Source organism: Sinohyriopsis cumingii, chromosome 5, assembly GCF_028554795.1.
Source record: "Sinohyriopsis cumingii isolate HCF-2022 chromosome 5, ASM2855479v2, whole genome shotgun sequence".
Taxonomy (NCBI): Eukaryota; Metazoa; Mollusca; class Bivalvia; order Unionida; family Unionidae; genus Sinohyriopsis; species Sinohyriopsis cumingii.
The window spans coordinates 49,111,381-49,125,170 of NC_142965.1; the positions used below are offsets into that span (position 1 = coordinate 49,111,381).

The 13,790-nt window shown below is 34.1% G+C and overlaps 2 protein-coding genes across 2 annotated transcripts; both read right to left on the reverse strand.

The window, feature by feature from the left end:
- Positions 1–2,770: 2,770 nt before the first annotated feature.
- Positions 2,771–3,479, reverse strand: LOC149799120 (KRAB domain-containing protein 2-like). The gene is made up of 2 exons (XM_089958136.1): positions 3,456–3,479; positions 2,771–3,166 (listed from the first exon to the last, which is right to left on the reverse strand). The coding sequence occupies exons 1-2, from the start codon at positions 3,477–3,479 to the stop codon at positions 2,771–2,773; spliced, it is 420 nt and encodes a 139-aa protein (XP_089814262.1).
- Positions 3,480–3,512: 33 nt separating this feature from the next.
- Positions 3,513–13,582, reverse strand: LOC149799121 (uncharacterized). Its single transcript, XM_089958137.1, has 4 exons — positions 13,387–13,582; positions 4,498–4,617; positions 3,998–4,102; positions 3,513–3,629 (listed from the first exon to the last, which is right to left on the reverse strand). Exons 1-4 carry the CDS (start codon positions 13,573–13,575, stop codon positions 3,513–3,515), a joined length of 531 nt encoding a protein of 176 aa, XP_089814263.1. The 5' UTR covers positions 13,576–13,582.
- Between the last annotated feature and the right edge of the window lie 208 nt (positions 13,583–13,790).

The following is a 13,790-nucleotide window of genomic DNA, read 5'->3' on the forward strand; positions in this document are numbered from 1 at the left end:
CATACATGCCATTTTTTTAAAAATTAATCCTTTTAAATTATATTGTAAATATAGGAAAAGTCTTCAACGGAGTTGTTGCAGAAATTGAATATTTGGAACATATTAAAGGTCTAAGGATCTTGTTATTGTTGTCGCACTGAACTTTTTGGAGTTATTCCAAGTTGTTGCATGAAGCTTGCATGCAACATTTTGGAATTTTGTCCTGGAAAGATGGATGGATGGCCAGTATGCTATGAGTATCTGGTGTATATAATACTTTTAAATTCTAAAAATAATCAGAAATGACCTGTATCCCTCTAAATTTTATCAAGAAAAGAAAGAAAGAAAAAAAAGGGAAGGAAAGAAAGAGGAGCATTATGTTTATTAGTTTATTAGTAGGCATTGGGTTTCCCATTTTATATATGGTTGGTTACATTTTATTGATTTAGTTGTATTATGTGCGAGGTACCGGAGGATCATTGACTGCAAAATAGATAGGATTCATTTACTCAAACAACAACTAGGTTATTATTTTAATTATTTTATTTGTGATATTATTTACAGCTGTATAAACTTTAAAAAAAACCCAGCAAGATATACACATATCAAGAACAAATTTTCTGCTGACAACTGTCTTGGATGAGAACTTCAGCCTCAAGGTAGGAGATTCCTTCAACAGCTGCCATCATGTGTATCAGTACCTTGAAGTATATGAAGAAATATTAAACAAAAGTTGATTCAAATATTTCATCAAATTTGAGAATTTAATCTAAGGTGTCCAAGTACTTTAATTAGAATATATAAATATAACTGCCAAAAGGTACAGTGAACTATTTCACACTCCCCCAAATACAATATGATGCAGAGCTGTGCACCCCCTTATGATGCTTTTCAGTATTTTCAGGGATATTTTCAGTATTTCATGTCACCTTTCATTATTCTTCACAAGCTAACAACATGCATAAACAAAGTGGTTCCAGTGGTGGTGTTTCATTCTTCGTAGGTCTAGGAAAAATAGTAAATATAATTGCTTGCTTTTTGTCTTCTTTACCTCAGGAAACAGCACTAAGTTGATTATTTTGGTGTTCATTGGATTTAGAAGCAATTCCTCTATGAACTTTCGTAGGGCTGTAACCTGGAAGCAAAAAATCAACAATTGTATCATTCACTTCAGTTCATTCTTGTTTAAAAAAAAGTTTAGTGAGTGAAAGTCATGAAACTACTTTGAAACCTAGTTTGCCCATCATGAACAATACAATTATTCACATAATGAGAGGTAAAAGCTATTATCTCAATACTGTCCTGGTTGAGCCTTGTACTTGATCATGATGTGCTCGAACAAAATCTATACTTGAACTTTTTGAAAGCAGGCCATGAGTTGATCATTGTATAATTATATTATTAACATCACCATACTAACTTCATAACACAAGTAGGGTCATGTATGTTTTGCAACACAATTTCTAGTTATCTGCCATCATTATTGTATAGATGTAAATTATAATATGCATACTTACCACACTTTCATTTGGAATATTCAGGCCAGAGCAGAGAGTCAGTCTCCGGACCATATGTGAGGACCTGCTGTCCAAATCTCTCATTCTCCATGACTTTGATGTTTTGAACATGTTTTGACCACAACATTCTATCAAATAAGTATAAAAAAGTAACACTTATTACAAAGGTTCTTTTTTAGAAGGCTCCCATGTACAGTGTTATCTTGATCATAGTTTCAGCATAAGTCTCTGTTAAAATATTATGTTGAGGGTGTGCATTTTCGGCATCTTGTGGAAAACTGACAAATACTGGCTTGTGCACAATAACCAATTTTTATTATCACTAATCCATGTTATAGCAATACAGAGTTGTGACCCACTGTCAAGAAATTGCTACCTACCTTGAGTTGACTTATCTGCTTTTTCAAAAATACATTGATCAAGGATGTATTATTGAACAATGGAAACCTGAAAGTTAACAAAATGTAGCTATTATACATTCATACAGTAATTGATATATCAATCATCATCATATTCATTATCATCCTGGATTTTCTGCATTAACAAGATATTGGCATTATGCAAGTAATGTTGTCCCCCAGGTAATACCACTTTGTAAAACAATTATGTTTTAGTGTATGATGCAATAAACAAGAAAGATACTAATCTGATTTACTGTTTCCATGGGAATGGATGGATTCTATCACAGTAACTTTCAAACTCTTACTAATCTCACTTACTGTTTCAACTGGAATGGACGGATTTTATCACATCCACATGTGAATTCCTTTTCTTGGTAGTGTTTAAAGCTGTGTCTGCCTATGCAGGCGCAGTGTGCCCATCGACAGCACACAATACAAGCCACCCATCCTATGCTGTCATCTTCATTGCATACTCCAAAAGATTTGAAAGATAGTACCATATATGAACACTTTTCTTTGAAATGGGCTTTAAAAAGTACAACCTGGCAACATCATGTGCAGAGAAAGGCTACAGTCTTGAACACCATTTTTAAGTGCACATCATTGCTTCATGGTGCCTTGTTAACATTTAACTTGGTTGGTTACATCAGTGCCAGAAATGGATATGATATGTGCTTTATTCGGTATGACCATTTTACTAATTGAAGCTGTTGATGGTCAATCAACATTGTGCCTATAACATGAGATCTTTGAATACATGTGAAGGATGGAATTAAATGAAGCATAAACTTATCAATGGATAAATACAGCACATATTAGACATTGATGTCATGCAGTCAAACTGTCAATTGAATCACTAAACCTATACAGAAACTAACATTGTATGAGAGGAAGCCACATATGCCAGCGAGCTGGGCCATCACCATGATAGGTGGCCTCCATTGCTGCAATTTTCTCCTCCAGTACCCGTTTCCCTCTCTCCAACAATCCTTGAGACTGAGGATGACGGGAACGTCCATGAACAATATCACTTGACCCTGGCCACTGCTGCAGGAGTCTATCAAGAGCTCCAAACTCTGATCCATTATCTGTATGCAGAATGGCTGGTATTCCAATGATACTAAACATATGGGACAAAGCGAGATTAACCTCTGCTTGAGTCTTCTGGACCAGTGGTGCCAGTAAGTGGAACTTACTGAAGTGATCCATCAGGTAGAGTATATACTTATAACCACCTGATGGCTTCCTTGTCATGTCGACAAGGTCAACCTGCAAATATTAATGTAAAATTATTAATGATTTTTATCAACCCCGTTTTTCCGCTGTTTTCATAAATTGCCAAATAGCAAATGTATATTTCCTTTGTTTGTATTTTTTTTTTACAGCAATATGAAATAAAAATAATGATCCATAGTGATTAGGAAGAATGTTGACAAGTATGAATTTCCTATAATTTTAGTATGGAACAGGAGATAATAGAACTATCTTTGTACATGATATATACAGATAAATGTATTTATCAATTAGTGATAGTACTGTTACACATATATAGACTCACAAATGCAGGAAGGTTATTAACCATTGCTGAACACACCTGAGAACAAGCCCTGGCTGATTATAACTCTGGGTGGGGCTTGTATAACTTGTGCCTTATTCCTACTGCAATTGTCCTGCACATGCTGATGTACTTTTGAACAGCACTTTTGGGCAGGCCTTCATATTGATCAGCAACCTGGGTAAAAAAAATAAAAAATACTTAGCTTATCAAGAAAATGTAGTTCCAAAATATGTAACAAAGTTATGTATAGAAATAGAAATATTATGAGACAGTTTATTTTTCAAATGTGACATCATATTTAACAAATATAAAGAAACTAATTTGATAATAATAATAATAATAATAATTATGCCAGTCTCCAATTTGACTGAAAATATAATGCATATTGGTGTCACTGGCCCGTACGAAATAAACCAACTGGTCAAGGCACGGATTTCTGATACCTTGTGTATTTTTACTCATTCCTCCCCATGTAGAGTGGTCTGATGGAGTGTGTTTAATGTTGGATGGATGAAAGCATAATACATTTTATTGTATTATACCTTGTGTAGCATTACGCGTTCCTTCCCATGGCCAGTGGCCTGATGGAGTGCCTTTAATGTTGGATGAAAGTCCTCGATGGGTACTACAATCAGTCGGCCACTTCTCTGAAAATATTAATTGCAAGATTTGATAAGAATTAGGCATCAAATGGAATAAAAATTCCAGGCCTTGTTATAGCCATTACTCACTTAATTACAGCAGGCCTCATTACACTGATTACAGGCCTTGTTACAATACTCCAGGTGTTGATACAATGATTATTGACAAGATCTTTTAGGGCCTTGTCACAGTGATTGCTGACTTGATAACTGCAGGCCTTTTTACAATGATTACTGACCTGATTACCACATGCCTTGTTACAGTGATTACTGATTATTTCCACCCTGCCATAGTTAATAATAACTCGATTACTATAGATCTTGTCATAATGATTTCTGACTTGATTACTTTGACTCTCATTATAGAGAATGAAAGTTGTAAATTTTTCTCCTTAACTTACATGGGCTGAAGTTGCTCCCGAGATCTTTTGGTCTCGGATTCGCTTGGGTACAGTCAAGACTCTGGTATGGACCCCATCTTCTCCTGGTATGGACATTGATCCATAACCCTTCTGCTGAACCTGTTAGTATAAGCAAACACAAGTAATGATTGCCAAGTTTTGTCATCCTTTTATGTTGGTATTAAAATGTTCTCAACCCTCTTTGTCTTCTTTTTTAATTAATAGATCAATAAATAAGACTACTTAAAGAGATAGTTTTCTTTGTTATTTTTAAATACTTTTAAAAATGGTGTATTATTATCATTGTCATTTTTTGCCACCTACAATGCAGTATATTTTATACTGTTTTCATATGTGCATACCTTACCAATTATCAAGGTTGTTAGAATTATCTCTGATTTGTATCGGTAATTTTAGCATTTGGGTCTTTCAGCTTCCCGTAGATTATTCTGTCTATGAGATTGTGTAGGTATAAAAGGCGGTCATCTCTACTGATCCAGTCTTATAATTATATATGACTTCGATTCTTTTCTCCCATTTTCATACAAGTTTACTTGATTTTCCAGAACTAAACTTTCTGTTGTATACAAAATATTATGACAGTTAAATTATACTGATATAAATGAAATTCTTTTTAATTAACTTTACTATTTCCATTAGCAACTCCTGTGTGGATACATTAAGCATATATATATATACACATACACCCATACATACATAAATATTTTGTACATTTCTTGAACTTCTGTATTTGACCCTATTTCCTTGGCTATCCCTAAATCATGATACAATTCCTCTTTTTTTTTTGGGCACCAGACAGATGCCCCCCCCTCCCCCAGCCAAAGAATAAAAGTGTTTTTATGTTTCACTGAGTCCCCCAGATATGTTGCTTTGTTTTTTTAAATTTAAACAGAATTTCGATCAAAAATTTTAAATGAATTTTTGACGGGGTATTTATTTCCTAGTGTATCTATAGGATTGTTCTTCCGAGTCGGTTTCGATCACCTGACTCGGAGTCCCTCTCCTAGTATCTTTGTTACCTTGGCTAAAGGTTGCCTACGTCCCATGTTTGCTATATGTGAATGTGCTATATGTTTGTTCGTGCTATGGTTGTGTTCGTGTTGGGACAGCCGTCTATATCGAATTCTTCCCCAGTTGTCCTGTGATCCTTATAACATGGATCTTCTAGATTTTGTACATATTTATATTTCCAAGCTTTTAGAATAAGAATTTTGAATTTTGGGCGAAGTAACGGTGTAATAATATTTTTTTTGGGGGGGGAACTACTATTGTTTTAGTGTGTGCTATGTGTGTGTCGTTCTTCGCAAATCTATAGTCTGCTGAGGTCAGCTGTGTTCGAGAGGGCTCCATATTTACTTTATTGTTTTTACTTCACTCTCTCGAACTTGGCTACCTTTATTTATTTATTATGTTTCCGAAAAGGGTTGCCAAAGATTCTATTTCCTATACAGTTGAGTGACAGTATAGGTGTTAGTATAGATTTGTTTCTTTTGTGTTGTATGTCTACTTTTCCATGTCGCATGTCTGTTCCTTCCTTCCTAGCTCCATGTGAGTGTAGGTCTCTGTCCTATAATTCTCAAAGATAAAAGAAAGGTATTAGTATTCAATATACATTTGCTTAAGTAGAAATGGAGAGGTATACGTTCTACTATTATCTATCAAGAGTAGGCAGGAGTAATGTCCCATTGGGGTAACTACCGTTGGTAGTTATCATTACATATGCCTCTCACTTTAGTTTATTTTCCTATGACTATTATTTGGCCACAGGCCATCATTGTTGTAACGATATAGTCAGTAATTTTATACAGCGTATTTTTAGTAAAATTTCCATCAAGATATAAAATGCTTTGTTGTTTATATTTATCTGTTTTGTTTATTTCAGCTATTACCTTGTCCCTATTTATTTTTGTTTTTTCACATTGTATTATCACATGGAATTTAGAAAACGGGCCTCTTTTACACAGTGGACATTTTGGCGGTACTCTGACCATATGCCATCTCACTGCAGCCTCTCCTGTCAACCATGCATTGTGCATGTATTTAAAGCAGAGGCTTTGAATTTTAAGGGAGCCTAGTTTCATCCAGAGCCACCATGCTCTGTCCCAGTTAACGTATAAATTTTCTTTTTCTGCCGTGCTTTTAATATTTTTTGTTACGTCCTCCCTTATCCAGTTATATGTTAAAGTTTCTTCTTTATTCCATAGTTCTTTTTTATCTCTATATTTTATTAGTAAATCTTTAATGTTTTTGAATTTTCTTGGAATTTCTAATTGTTTTATTAACTTATTTCTTATGGAGAATCCATAACGGTATATGTAAATACCTTCCCATGGACTCTTTGGTTCTAGTCTTAGCCTCTTAAATCTATTTAAAATATTGCTGGCTTTAAGTAGTATAGGGCTGGGGAGTCCTACCCCTCCCCTTTCTTTAGCTTTATATAGTGTTTCTTTATTAATATAATGAAGTTTAAAATCCCAAATGTAGTCTATTATATTATTATCTATTGTGCTTAATGCTTTGTTACTAATATATATAGATTTTAAGACATAATTAATATGGGCGTACATGTATGTTTTCGCTACTTGTACTCTCTCCATTAGGCATAGTGGCGTTAGTGCCCAGATTTTCACATTCTGTTCGATTGCTTCTCTTATTTGTCTGCAGTTTTCCTTCTCTTCATTTTCTCCAAAATTGACTCCCAAAACTTTGACCCTTTTCTTGATTAAATGTGGGGGCAAACCTGGGTGGTTACCTCTCCAGTTTCCTATTTTGAGTATTTCCGTTTTGTCATGATTAATCTGTGATCCTGATGCTTTGCTAAATCTGTCAAATTCTTGGATCAGGTGTTTAAAGGAGTTATGATCCTTTATAAAGTTTGTACAATTGTCGGTGTGTTGTAACATTTTCACTTCTTCTTTTATATTCGGTATTTTAATACCTTCAGTATCTTTATTTAGTTTAAAGCTCATGCTTAGTATTTCAATCGCTATTACATATAATAGCATAGATAGTGGGCAGCCTTGCCTCACCGATCTTTTAATATCAAATTTACCCGTCTTTGCTCCATTCACCTGCACTCTTGAAGTTATTTTTTTGTACAGGATTTTGGTCCATATTTGAAATCTGTTTCCAAAGCCAAATTTCTCTAAGACTTTTTGTATATAGTTGTGTTCTAATCTATCAAAGGCTTTTTCTTGGTCAAAAAGTACCATGGCAGCTTTTTGTCCACTATCATTTATATGTTCAATAATTGCTTTTATACTTAATATATTATTTTGTATATCTCTGCCTTTGGGACCACATGTTTGATTTATATTTATTATTTTCCCCATTTCCTTTTTTATCCTATTCGCTAAAATTTTGCTTAGTATTTTATAGTCCGTATTTAGGAGGGAGATGGGCCTCCAATTTTTAAGATCTTCCCTATCCCCCTTTCCTTTATACAGTAGTGTTATTATCCCTTCCCTCATACTCTCTGTCATGACATCATTTCTAAGTAAAATATTATTATACAACCATTCTAAGATGAGCGACAACTCACCACAGAATTTCGCATAGAAGTCCGTGGTGAGTCCATCTCCACCTGGGGATTTTCCTTTGGTGAGGCTTCGAATACTTTCCACTATTTCTTTTTGCGAGATGAACTCATCACATAAGTCTTTATGTGCTGATGATATCCTCTCGCATCAATTTTGTAGTCTTCAATTTTTTGAGATGTATATATTTGGGTGTAGTATTCCTCAATGTATTTGAGTATTTTATTTTTATCAGTAGTTTTTTCCCCATTAATTTTCAAGGTCTCCATAATTTTTTCTCCCCCCTCCTAATCTCTTCTCGCTTATACAGTCCTTCTGCTTTTTTGTATATATGTGTGAAGTTTCCTGCTCTCATTTCTTTACCCCTGATGTTTTCTTCTATTATTTTGTTTAGTCTATCGTTTAGTTTTTTTCCCATATCTGCTGTGTTTTCCCTCTTTAACTGCCGTTCAATTTCCTCTTTCTCCATTTTAAGTTTTTTACTTCTGATATTTGAAGTTTCAATAGCTATACTTTTTATTTTTGATTTAAATTTATCCCATTCTCTAATAATATCCATGTTTCCTCTTTCAATAAACCTTCTTATTTCATTTTTAATTTCGTTTATAAAATTGGGATCCTCCAATAACTTATTGTTAAATTTCCAGCCCCCTTTTCCCCAGTTATTTTTAGCTTTAAAATTTACTGTCATGTATATAAGTTTGTGATCAGAGATCTTAAAATCAATAATTCCAGCCTCTTTGTGTGTTTCTTCGTTAAAGTTTGTACACAAGAATTTATCTATTCTACTCCCTTTGTTTATTTTATATTCATATGTATATTGTTTCCTAAGTATATTTAACTGTCGGTATACATCTTTAAATGTATGCCTATTTATGAAGTTTTCCATTTCTATTTTAAATCTTATATCATTGGTTGTTAGTTCCCCCTCCCTATCTATATTATCCCCTACCCAGTTATAGTCCCCTCCTAATATTACGTCTTCCATTGTATATCTTTCTAGATATTTTGATAGATTTCTAATAAATTCCTGTCTTGGATATTTGTTGGACGGCATATAGAGGTTAATAAAATGTATTTTCCCAATTTTGACATGTAGTAGTCTCCCTTTAAAATCTTTACCCTCTTCTATTCTCTCCCATTGGATCCCTGGTTTATTTTTAATTATTGTTGCCACACCCCCTTTCACATCATTCCCCTCAAAGTCATTTTTCAACAGAATTCCATTTAAGTGACTTTCACAAAAAGATATCACATCATTTTTAAAACCATTATGGGTTTCTTGTAAAAAAAGAATATCAAAATTTAGGCTTTTATTGAATTTGGCAAGTTTTTCTATATTTATTCCATTTACATTTATTGAGTATACTTGGAAGTTCGTTCCTTCCATTTCTGGTTGCCTCCAGGTTGCCGCATTTATGGTTGCCACTTGATTTTATTTTGATTTTTATTCATAATAATTTTTTTTTTGATTTTTATTCAACGGGCGCACTGGCTTCAGAGTCTCCCCCCACCCCCGTCAAAAGGGTGGGTGGGGTTTCTTCTGTTGAATTTGTATTTCCTTTGCTGGCTTGTTCAGTCTTGTTCTCTGTCGTATTGTCTTCCATTACTTTTCCTTGCGTATCATCCGTCTCACTCTCGTATTCACGTCCTGTTTCATAATCATCATCATTTCCAGTTTCTTTGTCATTTTCCTGTTCAAATATAGTTTCATTTTCTGTTTCTGTTTCCATTGTTTCTTCTTCGAATGTTTCCTCCCTTTTCTTTTTAGTTATAGTTTCCTTCCTCTCTGACACATTTTTCCTTTCTTCTATTGTATAATCTTCATTTCTTCCTGTTTCGCCCTCCTGGGGTGATTCCGGTCCTGTGGCTGCTTTTCTTTTTATTCTCAACTTTGGTATTGGCGTGGATGTTAGAGGTTGAATTCCTATTAAGTCATTCCCAGTATGGTTATCCTGTTCCTCTTCCTCTGATAAGCATCCGTACCTATTTCTCAACGTTAGTCCCTCTTTGTTGTTTGGGGTGTTTGAAAGTCCCGATTTGTTTGGGCTAAGTACTTTTTGCCACTCCAGTGTCGATTGTTCTTCTCCCCTTATTTCTGTTAAGTCCATATTCATGAGTGAGCTTGCCGTTACTTCCTTACTTTGCTCTTTTTCAGTTCTGACTTCTTTTATGAGTTTTAGTATCGGATCGGGTTCTTGCATGTTACGATTTAGTGGTGCAGCTGCCACCCTACTTGCGTACGTATCCCTGTTGGTTGTGCCTTGCGCTGTTTGTTCTACGCCTGGGCAATCACGTGGTTCATGCCCCGTTTGAAAACATGTGTGACATCTCCGATCTTGCTCTGCTCCTCTATACCAACTTCTGAGTTTGAACCCCATGACATAGAAAAATAGGGGTATTTTCTTTGCATCTTCTTTTTGCACATAAATAATTCTGTTTCCGGATTTGATTGGCGCAAAACCCCAAATTGTTGCCATCTTGTGGGTTACGACCTTCGCTCCGAATTTCTTTTCAACTTTTAGAACAAGTTGATCTGTATCCACTTCGAATGGAAGTCCCACTATATGAATCTCTGTTAACTTTGGCTCGATATTTCTTGTAAAGGGTTGTCTCCTTTATTACTGCTCTCATCCCTTTTATTTCTATTTCCGTCATTTCTAATAACGGAGTTCGATCTTTTGTGTATATCACATATTTGTTCAGTCCTCCATTTTGAAGCGCGTCTATCTTCCCGATCTCCACACGCATGACATGCATTGCCATCAGTATTTCCGCTTGTCTTGGTGCTTGTGCGGCTCCTTCAAAATCCAAAGTCTGACATCCTGGTGGATGATGCACAAGTAGTCGTCTATCTTCTACACTAGTTCTGAAGTACTGGTTCAGTTTAGATCTTGTCATTACATTTCTTTCCTCCATGATTTCCATTGTAGTAAGACAAAGCCTAAATCTCTTGATTAAAAGTTCATATAACATAATTCCTTGAAAAAACAGGTACCACACCACTGTATAAAGATTCAATTTATATAAAGTTATTGTAATTTCAATACTAGGGCGGTCGTGTTACAGTAAGTCTCTTGAAATAGAGTAGCACTAATCTCCTTGAGTTGAGTTGAGTACTTCTCAAACCTACCTTTGGCTGACCGTCCAACAAAGTTAATATGAACAAAATAAACACAAATGGCAAAACTAACAATACAATACAATAGTGGAAAGTTTCCCAACTGGAAACGTGCACAACAAAACCACAGTTAATGAATTTACAGAAAAAATATATAATAATACCAAAAAAAACACTTACCTTCTCACTAGACAGCTTGTTTTGCTCACATCATTTCGATACGTGCCACGATAGCTAATGTAGCTCAGAGCTAAACAAAACACGTCTGATACAATTCCTCATACATCTTATAGCTGTTGGTTATTTCTACTGCTTTAAATTATGCATATAACTCTGGCTTTATCTATGGACATAATTCAGACCATATGTGTATTTATAGTCTATGTAAAATAAATGTTTTCCTTCATTTATTGTTATATGATGTTAAACATACATTGACAATATATTGTTGGTTTCATGTACCTCTTCTATACCACACCTTAATTGTAATAGAGTGTATGATTTAATTGCAATTCACACACAGTAAGGTGTCTGTGTGGTTTTATAGCACACCTTGTCCAGGTAACAAGGAAATTTCTGTATTACTGTGAAAACAGTTCCATCCATAGTGTGAAATAAATGCACAAGGAAGGATATCAAGCCCTGACCAAACTTAATCTCTATTAATACAAATATTTTGTAGATTTGTTCAAGTGATTGTTCTATATACAGGTCAATGTATAAAACTGAAACTGCTGAGGTGACTTGTAGGATGGATAAATCTCATAACAACTTGAATTAGCATAATTTAGTCATATACTGTGTTACTCCATGTTCATTTACAGGTTCCAGTTGCCAAGTGATTATGTTGAATATTTCTTACACTGTAAAACTCTTTAAAACATGGTTCCATCTGTGCTAAATGAACTTGAAGGCTGTGATTAATTTATTCATGAGAGCAGATTGTATATTAGACAACATATTAAAATTATTTAATTAAAAAGAATAAAGATATAAATGGTACTATTATAGATAAAAATGAATTTCTAATACATCATTATGAAGATGATAAAACATTAATTTTGGATGGATCAGAAAAAGCTCTTACAAATACAATGCACGCAAAGATATCAGGCCATAATGTAAACAGAGAGAAAACAAGACTATTATAGGAAGCATGAAAAACAGCTACATCCATTTGTGTATAGAGTATAATTTATGCTGGGTAGTTGATAGTTTCACAATATGAGGCATTATCTTCTCTACAGATTTAAGTCACATAAAAAATATTAATTATGATCGCAAATTAGATGACATCAATAGACTAATGACTCTGTGGTTGTAGATAGTTCTTATCCCCTATGGGAAAAATATTGTGATAAAATCACTTTCTTTTTTTCAAATTAAATCAGATATTAATAAGTTTACCAATTCCTCCAGATTGGTTCATTATAAAAATTAAATAGTTTAATCTACAAGAACTTGTGGAAAGAATCAGTTGACAAGATAAAATGAAAAATAAATAAAAGTTATGAAGAAGGGGGGCTTGCAATGATTGACTTAATAAAATGTCATTTGTTCAATCAAAATTACAGAAGACAAGACTTATGTAGAAAAAGAATTGTAAGGTAGTCCATGGGATGGCTACCAATGTACAGGGAATATGAAATTAAAATATAAAAAAAATGATTTGCATTGTGACCATGTCTTCGGTGGATGCTACAGCTACCATCAGTAGTCAATACACTATTACAATTCAACTTCTGCCACAATTTCGCTGGGTCGTTACTATTCTCTTCAACTGTGTTACAAAAATAGTTAGATTTGCCGCAGAATTCCTTTGCACTTGATTTCTAACTTAAAAATGTATTTTTTAAAGAGCAGCATAATTCATATGGTATGTTCACTGCAAGCCAAGTACAATGCATTTATTAGATAAATTGATTGATGTTATGTAAACATTTTTATTGATATTTATTTGCGTAAATCAAAAAGAATTTGATAGGCTTATAAATGTTGATTCCAAATGTAAACAAGACAACAAGTTTCAAAGTTTTAAATCATTGCTCAGCAATAGCTGTTGAGTTTAGGAAATATGCAAACTTCATTTTAATAGTCATTAATACAGTTCATAATCTATTTGTACTTTGGTGAAATTATTCATAAGTGAATGTCACAACCTGTCTTAAATTTAACTTTAAACCGATGAAAGCGATGGGAAAATATACTTACTTTATGCTTTAACTTCGCCAATTTCGCTGACGAATTGTTGCAGAAACCTACAACATCTTGAACTTTCCCATCCAGAAGATTGAATACATTATTGACAAACACCTTTGTCACAGATTTATTTGTGGTCTTGTTGCTTACGTATTTTTCCGTGCAGAACAATTCAAAAATATCTCTGTCAACATCCTCCATTCTTAACACTCTAATGAAACTGATGCTAAGCCAGCAGCTTGGGTCTATTTATATCGGTTCTCAAGGTCACGCAATTTCTCGAGAAAAAGCGCAACAACTCGGGATTCCAAATTGTTGCATTATTCCAAGTTGGAGCCCAACATTTGGAATCGGTTCACAATTAATACTTCCAATTCAGTACCCATGAATGTAGTTCTAGTCTATTTTTAGAACAT

What these genes read in the sequence shown, in the direction of transcription:
- LOC149799120 (XM_089958136.1), bottom strand. Translation starts at nt 3,479, where the DNA reads ATGGTTAATAACCTTCCTGCATTT. An exon ending in TTAATAACCTTCCTGCATTT is followed by an intron (nt 3,167 to 3,455) that starts GTGAGTCTATAT and finishes TAATATTTGCAG; the next exon opens with GTTGACCTTGTCGACATGAC.
- LOC149799121 (XM_089958137.1), bottom strand. Translation starts at nt 13,575, where the DNA reads ATGGAGGATGTTGACAGAGATATTTTTGAATTGTTCTGCACGGAAAAA. An exon ending in CGGGAGCAACTTCAGCCCAT is followed by an intron (nt 4,103 to 4,497) that starts GTAAGTTAAGGA and finishes TAATATTTTCAG; the next exon opens with AGAAGTGGCCGACTGATTGT. An exon ending in AACGCGTAATGCTACACAAG is followed by an intron (nt 3,630 to 3,997) that starts GTATAATACAAT and finishes TTTTTTACCCAG; the next exon opens with GTTGCTGATCAATATGAAGG.